The sequence below is a fragment of the Petromyzon marinus genome, chromosome 24 (assembly GCF_048934315.1).
Source record: "Petromyzon marinus isolate PM22_M1 ecotype Great Lakes invasive population chromosome 24, UKy_Petmar_22M1.pri1.0, whole genome shotgun sequence".
In the NCBI taxonomy this organism is placed as follows: Eukaryota; Metazoa; Chordata; class Hyperoartia; order Petromyzontiformes; family Petromyzontidae; genus Petromyzon; species Petromyzon marinus.
The window spans coordinates 14738239-14761604 of record NC_133690.1 but is presented as its reverse complement, the minus strand read 5'-3'; the positions used below and the strand labels follow the sequence as shown (position 1 = coordinate 14761604).

General features: G+C 44.9%; 1 protein-coding gene across 1 annotated transcript in view; it reads left to right on the top strand.

Moving 5' to 3' along the window:
* The window catches only part of TMEM117 (transmembrane protein 117), a 75355-nt gene extending 69612 nt beyond the window's left edge, over positions 1-5743 (top strand). Inside the window, exon 9 of the mRNA XM_032960041.2 lies at positions 5540-5743. Within this exon, the coding sequence (XP_032815932.2) occupies positions 5540-5682 (143 nt within the window). The 3' untranslated portion in view covers positions 5683-5743. The remainder of the gene's footprint in view (positions 1-5539) is intronic.
* Positions 5744-23366: the final 17623 nt, after the last annotated feature.

The window sequence follows — 23366 nt, the reverse complement described above, 5'->3', positions numbered from 1 at the left end:
TCGTAAGGAAGGGTGTTCCAGATGGCAGCAGAAGCGCATATGAAAGCCACGCGCGATGCGGCGACCGCCTTTGTTTGACGGTTCGCCAAAAGCCGCTGCGAGGGTGACCGGAGTTCGCGTGACAGTTTAGGCTCCTTGACGAAGATCAGAAACGTAGCGTGGTTCATTTGTGGCAAGCGCTTCTGTGTGTAATGAGTGCGACCTCAAAATGTATTCGTTCGGCAACCGGAAGCCAATGCAGCTCAACGAGCACTTGATGGACACGGCTGGATCTTACTGCTAAGAAAAGTGAGTACTGTTGCTATTGTATTTTACCAGGGGAGGCCCACTGAGTTATATAGCTATTTTTCAGAAGCGACCTTCCCACAAATGAATGCTCAACGAAGTGGCTAGTCATGCGGAAATGGATAGCGGCCAAATACTGTTGATTCTAAATGTGGAGGGGAAAACCGGAGGCACTGGATAAAATTCCATGCGACCACGGAGAGAGAGACACGCAAACTCCACATATACAGCAGGCGTGAGGATCGGGATTGAACCCACGACCTCCTGAATACCAGGTGAGGTAGTTAACATTTCGCCACCATGGCGCCCAGTAGCTTGGGCAAGACACGTCGCTCGAAGGGATGATGACCGGTGGTCAAGGATAACAACGGAGTGGCAGACAAGGGATGGAGTGTATCTGTGGGCATGTCCACCACGGAGATGGAGCGATGGAATTCGCTCCTGTGCAGGTCCTGGTGGATTACTGCATCGCAGGATGAAGTGAAAGGTGGCGACAGCTTTGGGGGGAGGCCTTCGTCCAGCAGTAGAATGACCATGGCGGATGATAACGATGATGACGCTTTACAATCGGCAAACCGAGTTCGATTGCTGGCCAGGGCTGTCGTGAGAGCCAGAACTGAACCAGTCGGACCCCACCCCTTAACCCCACATTCCACTGCCGGATGAGGGGCCTCCATCCAGCAGTGGATTGACTAGTTGTTGCAAATTATGAATTGATAATTACATCGTGTCTAGGGGGATTGCGCGCGCACATAGCTCCACGCACAGCACCCGATGTTGAGGCTTGCTGTACGAACGTTGGGGAGGCAGAGTCGACGGAATTGTTGGAACTGCTGTGGTTGTGCACTCGACCGGTTGCTCTGAATTTCCAATGCAATGCGATCCGTATGCAAAGACATCTCTCGGCGCAGCGCAGCCCTTAACATCCTCGCCCACGAGGGCGACCCAATAAATAAACAGCGATATACAGCCTGCACAAATGCCGTTATCATATGTGCAAATGTAAGCAGTGTACGCAATATACGGCCGCAGTATATATTATGAAGTCCACGAGGATGAATAAGTGCTCTGCATATGAAATTTCCCACCGTGGAATCAGTGCGGATTCAGTTTCCTTTTGGTTGTAAACAACGGATTCTCTATCTCCGTCCCAACACGGGTGGGTTTCCACTCGACTTGTTGCGCCTGCTTCATTCCACGCGGCTGGCGTTTGAGCTGCTGCCCGTCAAGTCGGTCACGATTGCCCAAATTTATTTCGATGGTGACCTCAGACAAGAGGGCCCAGGGTGTGCTCCTTCAGGAGCCGCTGATTGTATTTTGCATGATACACAGGCGGTGTGCTCTATACATGGCTTTTGTCTCCTGCTGTATCTGTTCCACGGTCGCTTGTGTTGCGATCGAAACGTCGTGATTTATTGTATTTCGTGCCTACAGTACGTGACTCTACCGAAAGCTTCAAAGCAAGATTTTGTTTGAAACTTAGGGTTTTCCGAGCCTACACTGTAATTCTGTTCTGGTGGGGTTCCCTCAACATTCGCAGGCTTTATTGTCGGTGGCATTTGCAAAGCTCACAGGTCCCATAGTGTGGAAGCGAGGACTCCACAAATATGGTTTCCAGAGGCAGACTTTAATGCATGGGGGCATTAGTGCCTCGGCTGTGCTGATGACGCTCTGTATCACTACTGGCTGTCAGTCGGTCTCATTTATTTGAATTTATATTGATGGTGACCCAAGGATGAAAGGACCACAATATACTAGGTCGAATCAGCCTGAAATGAGTACCTGGTGCGGTGTGTAAACATCGCCACTGGGGAGACAAAGGCGGTTGGGCGTGGTGCTGGCCACCCACCTTCTCGTATGTGGTTCCGGCCTTCATAGGTGCTCTCTATACGGGGGATCTTCGTCTTTGTGTACATCCGAGCGGGCTGGCTGCTCATTATTCCACAGCAAAAAAACGCATCTGTTACAAAACAGCTATAACCGCAGCGCAGCCTGATGTTAAAATGGACTTTGCCTTTTCGCTGTCAAATCGTACACTGCATCACGTGCTTTCAGTAGCACTTCTGCGGCCGTCTGGAACGCTCTTCCTTCCCATATAAGGACGCCACTGAGCAATTGCACTTCTAAATCAAAATTTAAAACTAATTCCTCTAGAACTACTTTTTGCGTTTAGTTTGGGGCCCTCGCGCACGTATAGCGCGGCAGAAGTTCAGCATACAAGGCGGGGTAGCATTAACTTAAAGTTAGCAATACCGTAGATTCGCAGAATTTAAAGTGTAGAACTTTAAATGATCATTAAAAAGAATGTGCCCTTATTCTGCCAGACTGATGCGCGATAATGAGCACTGCAGGGAGAGAGTGGGTGCCATTCATGCAGCTGAACCCTGAGACCGCATTGCACGCTGGTCAATTCATTATAAGCACAATGGTCTTCTTCTGAACGCCGCAATAACACCGGCGAATTGGCTCGGTGAGTGAATATTAATTGGGGCGGTGAAATTCGTCAAGGAAATAAAGTTTAGGAACGTCATGGACTGAATGCGTCGTGATGAAGAAATGTCCGCGGTCTAAACATATATGTACGAATAGCATTCATATTGAGATAATTGAAATGCTAAAACATAAATTACGATAAAACTTAACAAGGGATTGCATCTTCAGGTATTCTTTATATCCGAACGTAGAACAAACTTGCTTTCCAGTATTTGTATTAAATCTCACATGAGTGCAATGGTTTTATATTTCCCACAAACCGTATACTTGCTCCGTAATACGAAACCTTTAATCGCATTGATTCGCCAACCGCGATTATTATAAAAACGAGAGCGGCTGCGGTGAAAAGCAACAGCACACCATTTGCGGATAAACAGATACACACGGGAACATTTGTGCCCGTAATAGCCGAACGTTCCTGTGCTCAGGGAACACACCAAGGCCGTAATTATAATATATATTTTATTAAAAATATGCTGAAAATGTCCCCCCCCCCAATATATTGATATAAAATATTAAAAAAATGATATTTGCGATGCTATGTAAATAAAAATAACATTTTTTTAAACCTTGGCCACAATATCTGGACTTGTCTTCATATAACAATGCATAGATTTCTGTTGATATGATTGTGGTTATGGTTATACTTTATGAATCCCTATTCTCTGCCATTACATACAATGAAATAAGAAAAGGTAAAAGATTAAAAAACAGAAATTTAATACAATACACTATTAGACATTATTGTAAAAAAATAATGAAAAGTGTATCCCATGTGTTAGTGAATTTTTCTATATTTTAGGCAGGAAATTCGTTTTCAAATTTAGATATTTTCCGCGGGGGATCCCAGACCCCTGGAAGATTTGGTCCCCCCCACTGTTGACTCCAGGGCTACGGCCTTGGAACACACCTAGGGTCAATTTGAACATCCAAGTGAGAGGCTGCTCAAACCAGGGTCTGCCAAAGCCCCACCGCTTCCATTGCCTCTCCAAACCGGGGCAGTGGATGGGTTTGGGGGAGCTTCTTGCCGAGATTGACAGCATCCACAACTCCCGCGTGGCACCGGAAACCAGCTGCCTCTCTCGCCCGTCTGCGCCCAAGTAGACACGGCGAATGCCCTTGCAGCCGCCCCCATTGCGCGTGATTAGCATCTGTGATGTAACGTGCGAGGTGGAGCATCGGCGGGCGTCGTTGTTACGACTCGCCCAGGCGCTGTGGACCTCCGGCAATCCCCGATTTATGTTTCCCTGCCGCGTTTAACATCGGCGGCGAGCGATGTCCCGAATCAGAGCTTCACCGATCCGCATCGATCTGTGCGGTGAAGTGTGGTCAAAAAACCTCCCCTGGCCAACAGGCGTTTGGTGTACAGCCTCGTGCAGCAGTCGATCGAGAAAAAGGCTGAAAATTATTATTGTTATTTAATATGGGGAAAATGCACGGATGGCTTCATGATCATTTCTCTCTCTCTCTTGCTTTAGTCATCTGGCTAACTGCACGTTTGTCTTTGGCTCAAACTCCCTCCGTCTAGTCCAGTCTTGAGCGTCTTCATTTCACCATACGCCCCCAATCCTTCAAGTCGTCAAGCGGCATCTTTCACTGCCTGCATATTGGACTATTTCCCAACATCCTTCCGTTCACGACTTATTCTATCGAGCGTTCCACGTCTTTTGCCTTTTCTGCATTTTTTAATTGGGCTTCTGTCAGATCTAATCTGTTCTAGAACGTCCACATTGATCTTTCTGCGCCTATCCCTCTTGTACAATACCAGTGTTTGTAAATAATTATAGGCGTTGGGTTAGAAGCTGTGGTACCACTTGGAGAGACACAACCATTCCTTGTCCACTGGGTAGGCTACACAATGCAATGCAGTTTTGTTATCGTAGAGCCAATTCATCAATAATACTGCATTGGCAGTGGTGCATAAACAGGGCCATTACCTGAATCATCGCCTCCTGTACATTGTTCCTTTCAAGGCAGTGTTATTGATTGTTTTGTTTTAATGGTGCAAGCAAAAGCCCATTTGGAGACCTCCTTCGAATGTAACAAATGAAATTGCAGGATTAAGCATCATAACGGTCAACACCATAACAGCAAAAGGTTATAGAGAGGAATACATTTAAATGCGTTGTTAAACAAAATATCTGACCAGAAAATATAATAAGGTGAAACTGGTTCCTGTTATAGGAATGTGGAATTTCCACGAATGGGTTAGGACACCATTGGAGTTTAGCACTGTTAAGCACCCTTTGCAGGATACTTTGTGTTTTCATTTGAGCTATTTAACACCTTGACATGAGACACTGTGTCACAGCTGAAATCTAAACATCTAAAATTAGCTGCTACGTGTTTTCTTTCGATAACAATTTGTGACTGCATAAGTACAGATTCTCCGTTAATTCTTGAAAAACCAGATCATAATTTTCAATGCGCTCCCACCTATACAAACACAGGACGTGATCCTGAATACTCACACAAAATATGTTACGAAACTGCCATGTCCATTTCACAATGATACAAAACATATTTCTATACCAAACTAAACTTTTTGGTAAAACTCCTCATGCAACAGAGCTCTGCGTTACACGAGACCAGTGTTCATTGTCTGGGCAAAAAAAAAATATGTTTAAAAGCCTGTCTAGCCATCCTAATTCTTCATCATTGAGCCCATTACGATTTTGTTTTTTGTTCACTCTGTTCTGCTCGACGAAGCCGTCACCGCATAGCCCCAGACTCGCTCGCTCGCTCTCTCTCTCGCTCTCAGAAGGTGAACATGAGGGTGCCGTCCACGCTGGTACAGAGGGCTTTTCCGGTTCACCTTCTGAGGAGCTCGCTCGTCACCGTGGCGTGCGCGATGACCACCACCACAGCGCGTGGATTTATAGCGATTATTTGTGTTGCTGGTGACTTTGTGTATTTCATTTCGGAATCGCCTCCAGTGCTGTTGCTGCTGGCGGCAATAAAAGTTGTTTAAAAGTCGCAAGTCTCTCGCTCTCTGTGTGCGTTTGCGCGGGTTGTGTTTGTGTGTGTGCGAGACACCAGCGAGACGCGCTAATCCCGTCTCGTTGCGTCGGCGGCGACGGCTGATTTTTAATTGCTGCGTGCGGTTGATTTGAGGCGGGTCTGCGCGGTCCCAAGGGGTTCCGGTGGTTGAATTGCGAACCGGTGCACTGTCATCATCATCATCCTTATTATCATATTCCAATCGACAAGCTGCTCGTCCGCTTAGCTGTCATTTCACTTGCAGAGCTGCGGGTCTCGGAGAGCCAATTAAAACGAGCAGGGCCCTTTTGGGTGATCGGCCGCCAGCGAAGTAACCGCATTAGACAACAAAATAAATAAATCCGATTTTTTTTTTTTGGGGGGGGGGGGGGGATCGTAGAGTGCTTACATTGCTCCCAACACAATATCTACATCTGGCTGCAGAGTCAGCGATTCTTGGCAGTCTGGTAAAAATAAATAAAAAGCAGATTCATTATACGTTTCAGAAGGGAAAATAAAACACAATCTCTTGATCTTTAATTCTTTAGGTAGCAGACCTATGTCAGCACTTTTCTCTTTGATTTAAAGCTTTCGTGACTGCAGGGATTCATATTCTTGGTTCTTTCGGTAAAGTCACGTAGAAGAGAAACAATAAAATAATAAAAATATAAAACGATAAAATTCTCACGACGTTTCGACTGCAACACAAGCAATCATCACCAAGTGTGATAACCACAGCAAGAAAATTTGAAAAAAGTAGGGTTTTTTTTAACGTTAGCACCACGGAGAGCGATTTTGCAGTTATTCAGATGGACGAGTCCATCTATGTTCGGAAAAGAGGAGGGGGAGAGACGAAAATAATGGATGTGGTCTGAAAGCCACTGTATGCGTGAACAATCAATTAAGACCCGAAATGGTTTATCAAATCCTTCCAATGATTGCTACGCCAGAATCCATCTTGTCGTTCATGTGGCTATCCACATATACAAACACAGAGACAATTTCAACCGAGAGGATGGATTCTGGCTTAGCAATCATTGGAAGGAATTGATAAACCATTTCGGGTCTTAATTGATTGTTCACGCTTACGGTGGCTTTCAGACCACATCCATTATTTTCGTCTCCCCCCTCCTATTTTCCGAACATAGATGGACTCGTTCATCTGAATCGCTGCCAAATCGTTCTCCGTGGTGCTAACGTTAAAAAAACCGCCACTTTTTTCAAATTTTCCTGCTGTGGTTTTCACACCTGATGATGATTGCTTGTGTTGCAGTCGAAACGTCGTGAGAATTTTATTGTTTTATATTTTTATTATTTTATTTTTTCCCTTCTACGTGACTTTACCGAACGAACCAAGAATATAGCACTTTTATCGTTTGTTTTGGCTTATTTGTGCTACAGTACATGCAGCTTTGTCGACAAAATGAATGCGCCTAATCTGAAGAGTCAAACTCCAGTTACTCAATATTGATTATGTTGCAAACGTATTTACGTGCACTTCTAAAGTCGCCTTTTCGCTACTGTATATTTCATATGGCCCTGGTTGCATCTGCCTCCCGATTCTCAAGCACTTGCACAGTCCAAATGCACCACATTCTGCAGGACGGTGTCAAAACACCAAACTTTAGATGTCTGAGTGGCTTAGAGGTCAGAAAGCTAAGTCGGCGCCGCTTGATATCTGGGGTCAAACCCAGCCAGGCAGCTGTGATTAAACCCGGTTCTCAGATGTAGCAAGTGGATAGTCTCAGCCAAGTCCCCCCAAATTACTTCGTAAGAAATACTATCACATTAAATTTGATGTCGCACTTTGCTTTGACTGCCGCTCGATGAACATTAACTCTCGTTTGCGGAGCTGGTGGGGCACGGCTGCACACTGCCGTGTGGACCAGAGGTCACTTGAAGGGATCTCAGAGGTGGCTGCGTGGCATTCGCCTCCGTTGGGCCGTTTTCTAACGTGAAGGGATGCAACGCTCCACAAGGGTTTCGAATGGATTCTTTTGTCTTATGACCATCAAACGTCGATATCACAATCAGCATACGATTGTGGGACAATGACACGCACAAATGACACAAAGCTTCCAGGGCATGCTCACACATGGACATTTACTCTATGATCCATTGAGGGGCGTGTGGGGGATTATGCTCGCTCTAAAATTAAAATGCAGACTTTTATTTAATAACTCCAAAAGAGTGTTTTCGTGCGTTTGGCATCTTGGTCAATTAAGCCATGGATTTTAAACTTAAGCAGTCCCTTCCGATGCAATTCCCCAAGCTCCACTGCTCTTAAATCACGTGGGCTGCCTTTCCATGCTTAACGATTTCAGTTGTACTCTGAATTGAGTCGTTACATGCCTTGCGCACATGATGAATGGTAAACATATTCCAGGTGATGTAGAGAACTCATGTGGCAATTAATACAAAATATATGTGCACGGTATGTTTATATGTGCGGGGCGGTGGCACAGTGGTCTGCACACTACGCTATGAAGCCGGTGACCTAGGTTTGATTCCCAGCCACAGTTAGCATCAGTGGCAAGTGACATTTGAAGCGGTCCTGGGCTTCCCGTAGGTCAAATCATCTTTAAATGACTACCTGGTGCAGTATATAAACATCAGTACTGGGGAGACAAAGGTGGCCAGGCATGGTTCTTGTCACACCACTTCCCTCTTGAAGCATGCTGGCCTTAATAGGTGCTTTCCTACAGTACTTGCCCACAGAGTCTGTTGGGTTATATGGGGGATCTTCGTCTCTGTGTCGTTCCCGCATTAAATCGAGGGTGCTGATTTAAATCACGAAACGCGTGTCTCACTTGACAAAGCGGTCTTGTGATCTGAACCAGCTCTGTCTACGTCACGACTGTGGATGTGCTTAGCCAGCATCAAGTATGTGCAGCATGTACCGACTTAATCTGTTTTAAGTGATAGGCAAGTACGTAAGCACCCTAATGGGCATTCTTACGAGATTCTTAATAACACTACTAAAACATGGTTGTTGAATTACTGCAGATGATGCTGTACGCTGTAGGCTAGGCATTATTATTTTGTAAATAATCACTATTATTATTCAAGAACCCAAAAACCACAACGCAGACATCCGAGAGGGCAACACAAGTCACGATCGCCTAACAGTCCGGAGCAATCCGCCCTCATGTAAGGGACCGACTGGAAGCTTTGGGGCTCACTGCCCTCCTACCACCGCAGGGGCAGCTATCGGCAGCAGCAGATTTGCAGACGATGGGGAAAATAGGGAAGAAGGGGAAGAGTGGGGTGGGGGGGTGTAAACAAACACAATTGTAAATAAAATAACATAAACGCGATACCCGAGTTTATCAATCTTGTTTTCCCCTAGGAGCGTAGCTTAGGAATTTTAAAAAGAACATGTATTTTGGAATAAGTTTTACCCTTTTACCCCGAGCCCTCAATACTCTGATGGTGCGCTGTTTTTGAGTTGTACGCCTTTTGGCGTCTTCTGGTCCAACACCAGTGGAGACTAGGCTCTAAGAAAAGCCGTCTCGGTTGTGGACCAATCAAATTCAAGGACAGTGCATATTATTATCAGAGTTGTCTTTTTTGTTTGCATTCTGACTGCTTGTGTTGTGGTTTTTGCAAACATGATGCCTTGAATAAAGGTGTCAGTTTTTGTGCCAGTTAAAAGGGTAAAACCTATTCCTATATCTTGTTTCTGGCAAAGGAGGTCTCATAATGTAACATGTATTTTTTTGTGGCAAGGGTTTTGTTGTTGTTGTTGTTGTTCGGGTATGCAATGGATTAATCTAAACACTTCACTTAGTCAATGAGGCACTATGCAAAATGTGATAGAGCCGACCGTGCAACCAACCTGGACGATTCATTATTGTGGTTGGTGACACCGACTAACTCTGCCACTTCAATTGGGAGATGGAGGTAATTGCTAATGCATTGTTCACTTAATGTATCATTGTATTTAATGAAAATGCACCACTTGTGCATAAATTATACTCGCCGTGCCTCCTAATTCTACGCGGCAATTAGCATTGCACGCTTTTGTTGCGTTATTTAAATAGGGTGCAAATAAATCTCAGTATCCGTCTTCGGATGGAATTAACATCAATCAGTGGGTCGCGATGCATTGAGGCGTTATGCAGCCAGTTTGTTTTGGTATTGATTGGGGGCTATTTGAATGGATGCGGTCCACTATTTCCAATTGATGAACCGTGTGTGGACAACATTTCTGCATCAAAGGAAAAGGGAGTTGGAATTCTGAGCAGACCGATGAGTACGGCAGGCCAGCAAACGCGCCAACGCTACGTCAGCGTTGGTGCCGTGGAGTTGGAAGCGTTGGAACCAATGTCGGCCCAAAGTTCCACGTTTACTGGGAGAGTCCAAATGCAACGGGACTCCTCTTATCCGCCACGATGCGGGGAATGACCTTCACGGATCCTTTTATCCGCGATGTTATACCCTCAATGCCGTCTATGCATAAAATATTACGGACGAACGGAACAGCGGCATGGATAATTGGAGCTATTGCGGGCACTACAGGTCCCGCGGATAGTATAATTAGCAGATAAGACTAGTTCTAGCGTAATAGATATGTAATTCCTGCACCTCCGATTAGCACGGTCGGCTAGGTACGGTGCGAAAGAAGTTCAATGTTCAACGTCAACATTCATACATGTGTAGTGGCATGGCGCTGACTCTTGGACAGCAGCAGCAACTGCAGGTGGGCATATACGCGGTGTGTGCCGGCAGGGCGGAGGAACTGGGGCAAGGGTCATGATAGACCTCGTGTGGAAGCCCCTGGAACCCTCTAGAGGGTTCGAGAAGGAAGGCGCGGCTAGGGCGGGGCCAAGCCGCGCCGAGGAGAATAAAAGCAGCGGAAAGCGAGAGACCCGGGCTGCCGTTTCTGGGAGTGGATTCGTCTCGTCATCGCTGCCGTCTTTGCCCAATGATTGTGCGGCCGGACAGCGGTTGGCTGTCCGGGTCGACGCCGTCGGTGCGACACAGACAGGGTCGCGCCTGGGACGGGTCGCGCGGCAGCGGGGTCGCGTGTGGGAGAGAGAGAGGGCCCGGGTGGTGGCGTGAGCTCGGCAGCAACAATAAAAGAGGGGAGAGCGGTGCACCCTGCGACCACCTATTCTCCAGCTGGCTGTGTGTGTGACGCACGCCACCCACACGCACAGACGACACTACACCCGCACCTGCTGGCGATTCAATTTTCACGCACGTAATAAAAGGCGATTATGAGAGGTGCAGCCCTGAAATGTCTTGCTCACACCACTGCTGGCAGAAGGATCTCCACTCGAGGGAGCTCCAGCGTGCCCCTCTATGGAGGGGGGGGGGGGGGGGTGGTGGTGGTTATTTTGTCGTCTTCCTCTCCCACGCTGGTCAGTCAACTTTGGAAGTGAACGAGGGTACCCACCCTCTGCCCAACGCCTCTCGACTAACTGTAAACATGCGTGCGCAACCTCACCCGGTTATCTATTTTCGCAGGGGGGTGGGCCATTTAAACAAAATCATCTGAAGCAGGACATTGCCGGAACGTGTTTGCGTGGGGTTTTTTTGCTGTTGTGCGTGGTCATTAACACTTGTCAGCAGTTAGCCTGGCTTCTTGCCCACTCCGTGGAGCCGGATTGTCCCTTGTCAAGTCATGTGCTGTGCACAATCCAAATAGCTCTCTAATCAGACACTGACCATCTTATGAATTCTGCATGTCAGTGCAGTGCTGGGAATACATCCAAACATGCCCCACTAATGTCAATTTAATTCCCACTCATGTCAATTCTAAGAAATTCCGTATTAACTATTGATATTTATACCATCCAAATGGGGTTTTTTCTCGTAAATTGGCAATTGCACATTTTTCAAAGGTGTCTTAATTTAAATGTCGAAGGAAATTTGCTTTGTGTCTATCCTACTCATTGTTATTCAGACAATTATCTGCCCTTATGCATCCACAGTAATTATGTAAGCCCTTTTTCAAGCCACTGCTGGATTAATGCCTCCCCGTGCCACGTTGGTCATGCTGGGTTGTTTGGCCATACTTCACCATGCTGGTCAGTGCCGGTTGATGTCGAGTGCGACCAGATTGAGCTCAGACTCCACTGACGATGGACATGGCCAGGAATCAAGCTCAGATGACCCAGGTTCCTCGTGCACTCTACTAACCGCGCCCTTACTATAATAAAAAAAAAAATATTTTTTTGATAAAAAATATATTAAATGTTTTGTTCACGAAATATACATTTTTTTAGCGTTTTGTTTTTCATTAGGAAATTGCCACTTCTGTTGCACTCGCTACCCTGCAGAGGCAGCGGTGAAAATAATTCCCAGGCAAACTTTCAGGGTCGAGACAGCACCCCCGCCGAGTCTCTGGAAAAAGACAATCGCGTGAAATATCTTCTGTGTTCATTTGCGCGCGCGCGAGCCGAAACGGTGACAACATGCGTCAAGGTTTTTGTTATCCTCAAAATCGTTGCCATCGCTTTGCACTTCTTACGTTGCTTTGCGATGGAGAGAGAGAGACATCCCACGGCGTTTACTTATTTAGTTAGTGTGCGCGGCCTATTTAATAGGGGTACGATATGGTTCCTATACAGGAACGATACACGCAGTGCCTTATTGATGGTGCGGCGCATTGAACTAACAGACAGGCCCACTGCGTGGCCAAGGCAGGTGAAGTTTTTGAAGAGTGATGGAAATATTAATTCTGTTGAAAAAAAAGTATATCTTTCTGTGTTCGTGTGCTGATTTGAACGAACTGAATTTCATGTTCGAGAGCGCAGACTATTATCCACAATGCAACGCAAAGCTATTGTTTTTTTTTCTGCTAAATGTATGCTATATTTTGTTTAAGATAGACTGCTCGCATATTTGATTCAGCTGATTGTCTTTGTTACGTAGTTGTCAGCAGACGGCAGTGCAACAAATGATGTTGTTGTACTGTACTTCTCCGCTCTTGGGTGTATTCTACACACTTTTACCAAGAGGTATTGACCGGCGTGGTGAAGTATGGTCAAAATAACCGCCACGACCCGCACGGCATGGGAAAACAACTCATTTAGCAGTGGATTGACAAAAAACGCTGAGCCGTACATGCAGTGGAGAGATGTAAACTACCTCACCGGGTGTACAGGAGGTCGTGGGTTCAATCCCGACCCTAACACCTGCTGTATACAGTATTTGGAGTGTGCATGTTCTCTCCATGGTAGCAACAAGAGGTTACTGGTCAACAACAACAACAACAAAAATGATGAATTGCTTTTCATCAAGGTGAAGTGCTTCGCTGTGCTTTAGAAGGGAGCCGTGCGAGAGATGAAGAATGCGCGGTCGCGTGTGAAGGAGCCCCGTGTGTTGTGGACGTCGATAGAAACAACACGAGTTACACAAAAACAACACGAGTTACACAAAAACAACACAAGTTACACAAAAACAACACGAGTTACACAAAAACAACACGAGTTACACAAAAACAACACAAGTTACACAAAAACAACACGAGTTACACAAAAACAACACGAGTTACACAAAAATAACACGAGTTACACAAAAACAACACGAGTTACACAAAAACAACACGAGTTACACAAAAACAACACAAGTTACACAAAAACAACACGAGTTACACAAAAACAACACGAGTTACACAAAAATAACACGAGTTACACAAAAACAACACGAGTTACACAAAAACAACACAAGTTACGCAAAAACAACACGAGTTACACAAAAACAACACGAGTTACACAAAAACAACACGAGTTACACAAAAACAACACGAGTTACACAAAAAACAACACGAGTTACGCAAAAACAACACGAGTTACGCAAAAACAACACGAGTTACACAAAAACAACACGAGTTACACAAAAACAACACGAGTTACACAAAACAACACGAGTTACACAAAAACAACACGAGTTACACAAAAACAACACGAGTTACGCAAAAACAACACGAGTTACACAAAAACAACACTAGTTACACAAAAACAACACGAGCTACACAAAAACAACACGAGTTACACAAAAACAACGCGAGTTACGCAAAAACAACACGAGTTACACAAAAACAACACGAGTTACACAAAAACAACACGAGTTACGCAAAAACAACACGAGTTACGCAAAAACAACACGAGTTACGCAAAAACAAAACGAGTTACACAAAAACAACACGAGTTACGCAAAAACAACACGAGTTACACAAAAACAACACGAGTTACACAAAAACAACACGAGTTACACAAAAAAACACCGCACTGGGTGTGGGCGGCTAATTTGGTCAGGGCTGATTAGTGGCAAGTCGGATTCGTGACACTGCACCGTATCTCGAGTGCGTTGAATTTATATATATATATTTTATTTATATTTCACTTTACATAGGCATTTTTTTGGGATCATCTCACAACGGTGAGGGATGGCGACGGCGTGGAGAGGCCTTCACCGAGCCAGGGGGCACGCAGTGGACACCGCTCCTGCTGCTTGCCGCCGCCACCGCTGCTGGTGGTGATGATGATGATGGTGATGGCCACAATATCCTAGCTCACATCCCGATTCGTGCGCTGCAGGCTATAAACTCAAACACCAGCTGTCAAGCTACCGTACATGCACGTCTCGACGTAATTTCAACCCCGGCTGCTCGGCAGCCAGAAGGGTGAACACGGCGTTGCGTTGCCTCTGGGCTGTGTGCGCAGCATTTCGTGTGACGGAACATGCATTATTAACTGGGTGACGGCCCTATCTGTAGGCCACTCACCCCAAACACAATCACTCCAAGGCCATTTTGCAGCCCCCCCCCCCCCTTGCTTTGTCGGCTGGCAATTATGCAGCAAATAATCACACCACGGTGGCCCGATTTAAACCCTTGTTCAAGTACGCCTTCTCAATTCACCCGTGGCTGTCCATCTGCATTTTAACGTGACTGAGATGACTCGCCAATGCAATTCCAAGCCGGATGATGAATTGGACATTCATTGCGATGCTGTCCGAGGTACGACGCCGGTAGTGTCAGTGGTGCGGGTTTCGTGGTAAAAATAAAAACACTTGTATTCAGAATAAGAATGTTTATTTATACTGGAGGAATCCGTTGAGCTCTAAAGCTCTGTTTCACGGATGTCCAGTAGGGGTGGATCAAAACGTTACGACAACAAACAGTACAAAAATACGACAGGGGTGCAAAGTAGAGGAAAGGAAAGCAAATCACTAAAAACAAATTCAATACATCTATTGATATTGTACCAGGTAAAAGCCCACTGAGCTGATAGCTTATTTTTCAGAAGCGACCTGGCCACAAATGATAGTGCAACGAAGTGGCTTATCACGTGGAAATGCACAGCGGCCACATAATCTAACACATTTAACGCACGTTTCTAAATGTGTACATTTAACGCACTTTTCTAAATGTGGAGGGCAAAACTGGAGGACCTGGTTAAAACAAAAATCCATGCTACCACGGGAAGAATACACAAACTCCGAATATACAGCAGGCGTCAGGGTCAAGATCGAACCCACAACCTCCTGCATACCAGGCGAGGAGTATAACATCACGCCATCGTGGCACCCCTTATCTTTCCCCGCGCCTCCGATTAATTATCACAGATGGCATACGTACGGTGCGAAAGAAGTTCAACGTACATTCATACAGAATTATTTTTTAATAAGTTAAAATTGCAGAAGTGTTATCGGCAGTGAGCCGGTCACGCTTGCTTCTGAGCACTGTCGGAGGACAGGCTAACGAGGGGTTAAGTATGGTAACAGCCACGCAACGCTCCAAGAGCTCAGCCCATTTGCTCCACTTTGAGCTTCAAAATTGAACGTGTTTTTAAATGATGTAAAGGGTAATTACCCATTTATTTATCTATTCATTTATTTCCCTTTTGTGAGGTCTGATTTTAGTTGATGATTGTTATTACTTTTAGTCATTCACGCAAGCTTTGTGAGCAAAGACAAATATCCCATATCACCTATTAATGGACTTTTGGGGCAAGTGCTTTTAGCAAGCACCAATGAAGGCCGGCACAGTACACAAGGGGGTGGTCAGCACCACACTCGACCGCCTTTGTCTCCCCATTGGCGATGTTTACACACTGCACCAGGTACTCATTTGAGGCTGAGTCGATCTAGGGGAGGCCCAGGACCGGTTCAGATAATCGTCACTGGTGTTGGCCGTGAGTGGGAATCGAACTCGGGTTACCGAGTTTGTAGCATAGTGCGCTAACCACAAACGCGCGTGTGTGGGCATGGACACAATGTGGAGCTGCTGTGTGCAGTTGCTACTGCTTCCGACCCAGCCAGACCCAATCTGACGACGCTGGCAGCGTGATCAGTGAAACGAAATGGACTCGGTCCATTTCTGCTTGATAATGGCCTTAGTCGCATAAGTGGTAACGGAGTGTTCTAGTTTGAGGAGGGGCTGGGCTTATCAACCAATTTTCACTCTACCCACACAGCAAACCTGAACATACTCTCGTTATGAATTAGCAGAGCTGTGAAAGCCTGAGACAAAATATGACTGTAAAGCATCGTTGTTATGTTTTCTTTAGATATCCGAGTGGTAGAAAGCTGAGAATTACATTAAATGGTCAAATCATCAGCCATGAACCGAATTCTGCGCCACAACGTACATCGGAATTGAGACGAAAGCAAAAGAGGGGGGGAAATTATTTCAGGACGTGCGACGAGCAAATACCCCGACACCGCTGGGGTTTGAGCCCCTTAAAATCTGCATTCCGAGAACAGCGGTGGAGAGGCGAGTGCGCAAGCCTCCTCACTCACTCTCCGTTAGCGGCACGGATACTTACCTGGCACTCGGAGCCGCACGCGTAACCGTGATTTATTGCAGCCGCGGTTCACCGTAGACCTGGCGGGTCCCGGCACGGTCTTCATTTCCACCAATGTCAAGCAACTCCTCTCTGTGGCACGAACATTCCTCCCCTGTGATCGGGGGGGGGGGGGGGGTGGGTGGGGGTGGGTGGGGGGCTCTCCATAGTTGCACCCTTTGTTTTGTCCATCGGTCACTTGAAATATTGAGGCGGGACAAACAGAGAATGGGCTTAGAAAATAATACAATAAAGTTTAATTTCACGGAATTTTATTACAGCGGTGCTCTTTGTTGCTTTTTTTTATCACATTTGAAGCGACTGACTGACTGACTGACCGAAAGATGAAGTCTCTTGCAATGTTGTGGATTGACAAAGGGCTGCACAATGTTGTTGATTCTACCCGCGTAAAAGATGCACGACAAGAGAGTGCAACAGACGTAGCCACTTCCAAACTCCGCCTTGTAAATAAGAATTCCGTGGATCTCCATGCAGTGTGCTGTCGAGTTTTTGCCGCGTGCATTGGGTTTTTAATTCACTTACTGAAGACGCACCCAGCATTTGGGGCGAAACGTCTGACATCGTGCCGCAATTGTGCCGAGAGCTACTCAGCACAATGGCGAGTTAACTAGCGCAAGAAGAAGGAGTGTGTAATCATGCATTCACTTGCACGTTTATTCCCTTGGAATGTTGAGAAACAGATAGGAAGGGGGAATAGCACGGTCAGTGCCTGACCTTTGGATGATTCAGAGACATCCACTTATGAACAAATCCCATGTAATGTTCCCGATATCAATGGATCTCAGAAGCTGAGCACCTTTGATCCTGGACAGTGGCTGTATGGGTGACCACCAATGAACAAGCAGGTTGCCACAGGACTACGAGGCTACGTAGTCAGCAGCAAAGGGCAGTGCAGTGAAATCCATTGCCCCCCCCCCCCACTGTACTTCTATGCTCCCGCATCTGTACCATGGATAATAAAGGTGGCGATCGATAGCTGGTCTTCCCCCTCCTTCACCCAGACGCACGGACCAGCGTGGTGAAGTATGGTCAAATAACTCCCACGCCCCCCCTCCCGGCCCCATCGTCGAGGAGCATCATATCTAGCAGTGGATTGACAAACGGGCTGTGCATGTCTGCATACAACCAAGTTCTGGCCACCAGAACTTGGTCCGCCACGGGTCTTCAGGATGTGTCTCGGCGTGATGCCAATGTTAACGGGCATGCAAAATAACCATGTCGTTCATTCGTACATGGGGCATTTTTAGTTAAATGATTGGCTATGTTAATGGCTTCATGTTATTATTATTTTCCACCCATTTCAGTTTTGATATATACGTGGCTTTGTCAAAAGGGGACGCAATGCGTTCATGCGGTGGAGTGGTGGCACATTGGTTAGCGCACCGTGCTATGAAGCCAACTACCCCGAGTTCGAGCCTCAGGCACAACGGACATTACTCGCGAGCCACATCTCGTGAACTGCTTCTGGCACGGCCCGTTCACCCCCACTGCCTTCACCAACCCACACTGACCAGCGCGGTGAATGAATAAACCAATAAACCACTGTGACCGACACGGCATGGGGGAAGCCTTCATCCAGCAATGGGTTGGGAAAGGGCAGCACATGATGAATGCATTATTTCATATTGCTTATACATGTACACCAACAACACACAAACACACCGCATCTCAATATGAACTCGATATTAAATTTGACATGGTATATTTATTTCTTATCTTGTTCTCAAAGCATTTTTACTATCTCTCATGTCTAATGCATGTATACTAATACTTTCGTTTTATATAGCGTAATTCATGCCAACAGCATACCAACAACGCTGTACATTAATTATATATGAGGAAACAAATCCCAGATAATACAATGACCCTGCTGCAGCAGCGACAATGTGTGTGTGTGAGCATGAAGTTTTGATAAACAGAACACTTACAAAACACGTATGATTCAAGCATGATTCACGCATGATTCAAGCATGATTCAAGCATGATTCACGTATAATTCACTCAACGTGATGCGCTGCTTGTAATGTACCCTCTGCTGCGATGGTAACAATGGATTTGCCACTAAATTTGAGTGATCCAGGAGCCCCAAAACATACAATTCTCCGGCATGAGACATCACCCTTTCTACGCGCGAATTTATCCTTGAGAGCCATAACTCAAAGAGCATCAGACAGAGCCGTGGCGTGTGGAGTTCTGGTGTAAATGTGTTTACGCAGCTCAGAGTAGTCATTTGGTAATCCGATGTTTTGCCTTTGAGTCAACATACAGTAAAACTTGGGTGGATGATCCTTAAAAAATACGTCGCATCAAAGTTTCGCTGAAATAACTGCAGGGTAAATTGAAAATGTGAGCAATAATTGGAAACTTCTCAAGTTATTAAATGCCGGGATTGCACAAAAACGAACGCTTCAAAGTGTACGAATTGAAATGTTAGATGTTTTCTTTTTGATAAAATGGAAATGCAATCATATGCCTATTTTTAAATGCGAATGAAAAATAAGTATTTTCTGCATGGATGAGATATTCTGTTGTACGATTGCATTACAACCCGTCACTATCATGGCAAACACATTTCACCCAGAATCACACACTGGGGAAATTACTCATGAATTATTTTTTTAAAAATAAAGGTTTAGGAATAAAACCAATTGTATTGTATCATTCTTCTTACTGAAGTGACACTGCCATTGTGTCATAGCTAGCACACTGAACTCGAAATGCAGAGCATGTCGTTTGATCTTCCTGGGTGGCGATTGAAGCAATGGGTGAGATTCCTTAAACCCTCCCCGCCTTCACCGAGCCAGCGGTGCCAACGGCTTCACTGCGGGTCGTCAATGGACAGGTTGTGTCCGGTGGGGCAAAGTGTGGGTACTCCCGCCTGGCCATTGTGGAGGAGCGCCCCAGAATACCCCTCTTCGGAGGGGCTCTCCGGTGCCTCCCTCTTGCAACTGTCCTTTTTTCACAAGCAGTGGTGTGAGTGAGCAATTGCAGGGCTGCACCTTGACCCGTTACCTCGTATTGCTGCAGTAGAGGTAATTGGGTAAAGGTGAAAGACCCAGAGCAGAAGATCCCCAGGGTTTCATCTTTCACGAAGCTCACGGTCCACCCTACACCGCATCCGCACAAACCATAGCAGATCCGGATACCTGATGCACAAATTGAAAATTAAAACCTCTCGAGCAGTGTGCAACTGTGGTCATCCAGAACAAGACCGTTCAACGTATAACGACGCGATGCCCCGATCCACAAATACCAAGGAGACATCACAGCGATGCACTACTCCGCTGCTCGTGACGCGGTTGTTATCTGGCACCTGGATGAGAAATTGTAGTTGCTGCTCTGCTTCTACTGTACATCAGCCATACGGAAGAAGCAGACTGCAGTAAAAGCCCCTAACAAAACATAGTTTCACTGCTGCAATACTTTAAACTGCTTTCTAATACATTTCTAGAACTTCTGAAACATTTAGAATATATATTGTAACAGCTGTGGCCAGTGGCCAAGTCATTTGTGTTGGTCCAGCAGTAAATCAATGCTATTTGGTGACCTCTATAGCTTTGCTTGTTGTTATGCAGTTGGGTTAATGCAGTCATTAATCACTCTACCGCGTGTGATTGCACGTTGTAGAAGTTTTCCCGAGTTTGTATGATTTTATATCTGCTTAAATATTCCCTCAATGTTCTTTGCTTAAGGGTGCCCCAATCGCCACAAGTGATTTGGGGTGTTAAGATGATAAAGTCTGAGAATTATGTAATGTTTTTTTTGGCAAGCAGTTTTAAAACGGTGTCCTACGTACGCATCTGACAGACACTGTCTCCCCTGAACTTCCCTTTTTTAATAATAATAATTAATTATAATATTTGACACTTATAAGGTGCGTTTCACCAGAGGTCACAAGGCGCAGCGCAGAGCTAAAAGCAAATAAGTACCTCACGCAATTCTAAAACATAATATAAGCGCGCAGGATCATTATTTAACCACGAATACAAATACCCCCCGCCCCTACACTCCCAGAACACATAACAACATTAACAAGGAGAAATGGCCTTTAAAAAAAAAATGCCTGAAGGCGGGATTTAAAAATACCGAGGGACTCAGAAGATCGAATATTACTCCTGAATTGCAAGGGGGTGCCAGATTCATTAAAGAAGAGCTATTTTTGAGAGAGAAAAAAACAGTACCCTCCCCTCCCCTCGAACGAGTAACTTGAAACCCGCGAATCTATGTCAATTTAATCTCTGGATTTACTCTAAAGAGTAAGAGCGCATTCCATCGCCAAAACTAGTCTGGTGGCTGAGATTAATTGTACGGACTAAAAACAACATTGTGTTATTACATTAACAATCGCTTCATGGCACGCTTTTGAGTGAGGTGTCACTCAGAAATGGGACCCAATTTGGTATCTACGTGGCACGATCCGGCCAGGTGAGAAACCGTTTTACATCGTCAGGTGAAAAGTGTGTTGACCTTTTTCTTTGGTGCCAGATTCATTAAAGAAAAGTTATTTTTGAGAGAAAAAAACAGTACCCTCCCCTCGAACGAGCAACTCGAAACCAGCGAATCTATGTCAATTTAATCTCTGGATTTACTCTAAAGAGTAAGAGCGCATTCCATTGCCAAAACTAAATAGAACAACTCACTCTTGGGAATGACATGTGCTTAAAGAAATAATTAGATTCTTTGGGTCTTTCGGTAAAGTCACGTAGATAGGTTCAAAGAAAATAACAACAAACTACGACGTTTCGATCGCGACGGCGTTTCGATCGCAACACAAGCGTTCGTCATCAGATGACGAACGCTTGTGTTGTGATCGAAACTTCGTAGTTTTTATTTTATTTTATTTGAACCTATCGACGTAACTTTACCGAAAGACCCAAAGAATGTGAATTCCTGCAGTCACGAAATCTTTAAGTCAAGCAGAAATAATTAAATTTAGACTTAAAACTTTCGTGACTTCAGGAATTCACATTCTTTGGGTCTTTCGGTAAAGTTACGTCGATAGGTTCAAATATTTTAAAATAAAAACTATTCTTGGTTCTTTCGGTAAAGTCACGTAGATAGAAAATAAAAAGCAACACAAGCGGACTTAATAATAGGGTTTTTTTCCTTTTTTCTGGCAACAAAACTGAAACCTTTTTACAAGGATTCATGTCTGCATTAACCACAATACCTGCAGTCAAAATGCAAACAAAAAACATACTATGATAATATATGCATTGTCCTTGAAACTGATTGGTCCATACCAAGGGACGGCTTTCTTTTGAGCCTCGACCCAATTGGTGCTCGACCAGATGGCGCCAAAAGGCGTACAGCTCAAAGACAATGTACTATCAAAGTAATGAGGGCTCGGGGTGAGCATCTACATCATTAGACCTCCTTTGCCAGTACCAAAATGTTTTTCCCCTTTTTTTGTCTTTGAGCTGTACGACTTTTGGCGTCATCTGGTCGAGCACCAATTGGGTCGAGGCTCAAAAGAAAGCCGTCCCTTGGTACGGACCAATCAGTTTCAAGGACAATGCATATATTATTATAGTAAGTTTTTGGTTTGCATTTTGACTGCAGGTATTGTGGTTAATGCAGACATGAATTCTTGTAAAAAGGTTTCAGTTTTGTTGCCGGAAAAAAAGGGGAAAAACCCTATTTGTACATTTTGGTACTGGCAAAGGAGGTCTAATGATGTACAAGAGGTCTTCTTAATCTGAAGAAGACCGCTTCTTCAGGTTAATTTAGATTTTTGTTTTATATCTACGTGATTTTACCGAAAGAACCAAGAATGAAAAATAATTACCTATGTTTAATTGAAGAAGGCGTGTAAGTTAATGCGAACCCGTTAACATCTAAGTGTAATATTATCTTCCTCCAAATGAAAGATGGATATAAATAGATATTATTTATTTCTGCAGGAAGGGCCCAATGAGATGTTAGGCTCTTTGTCATTTGCATCCATATATAAAAAGAGAATCTCATAAAACGTGTGAATGTCGAATTTCCCCACCCAGATGGCTCGTGAAAAATTGGATTGCAAAGAACCGCGTCTGTTTGGAATAAGGAATTATAGTTTTGCAAGGCGGACCAAAATGCACGATTCATCTCGTTGCAACGTTCAAATTACATTAAAAATAATAATAATATGTCCGTGCAATTTTGTAATGTTCAATACAACCCATCTATCTACCGTGTGTAGTATGTTACTAATCCATGTGGCTCATTCCTTGGATATGCTGTTGGTAATAGGTTGAGAATATGTATTGTATTTGATGTGTCCTCTTTATTGAAGTTGCCTTTTTGGCACAATATCATTAATTTCTTTTCCGCGATTGAAAAGTATATGTAAAAATAACGATCGCTTTGTTGTTACACAAAAGCATGTCCTTGTTGAAAATACCTCATTATTTCATGTACTTTTTCAAAAAACTAAACAAAGGAATCGCGAATTAATGTCTTGCTTCACGAATATTAACCAAGGTTGAAAAAAAAGTTCTCAAATTGAAACATTAATTGAAATGAAGCCACTGCAATCACAGCTGCTTGTGCGGTTGGATATAACATTGATGTTGCTCTCCGATATCTTTTTGTATTGTGACACGTGTTACTCGCCATGATGTCCACACCTCCGATTAGCACGGTGCGAAAGAAGTTCAGCATAGACGCGTACATGTCCTAACGTTTCGCTTCCGTGTCCGGAAGAGGCTCCTAGCACACAGGAGCAAAGAAAAAAATCGAAGCGTAGTGCCAAACATCGTACAGCCAGAAAACGCGACCGAGAGACACACCACAGCCCAACCTCGA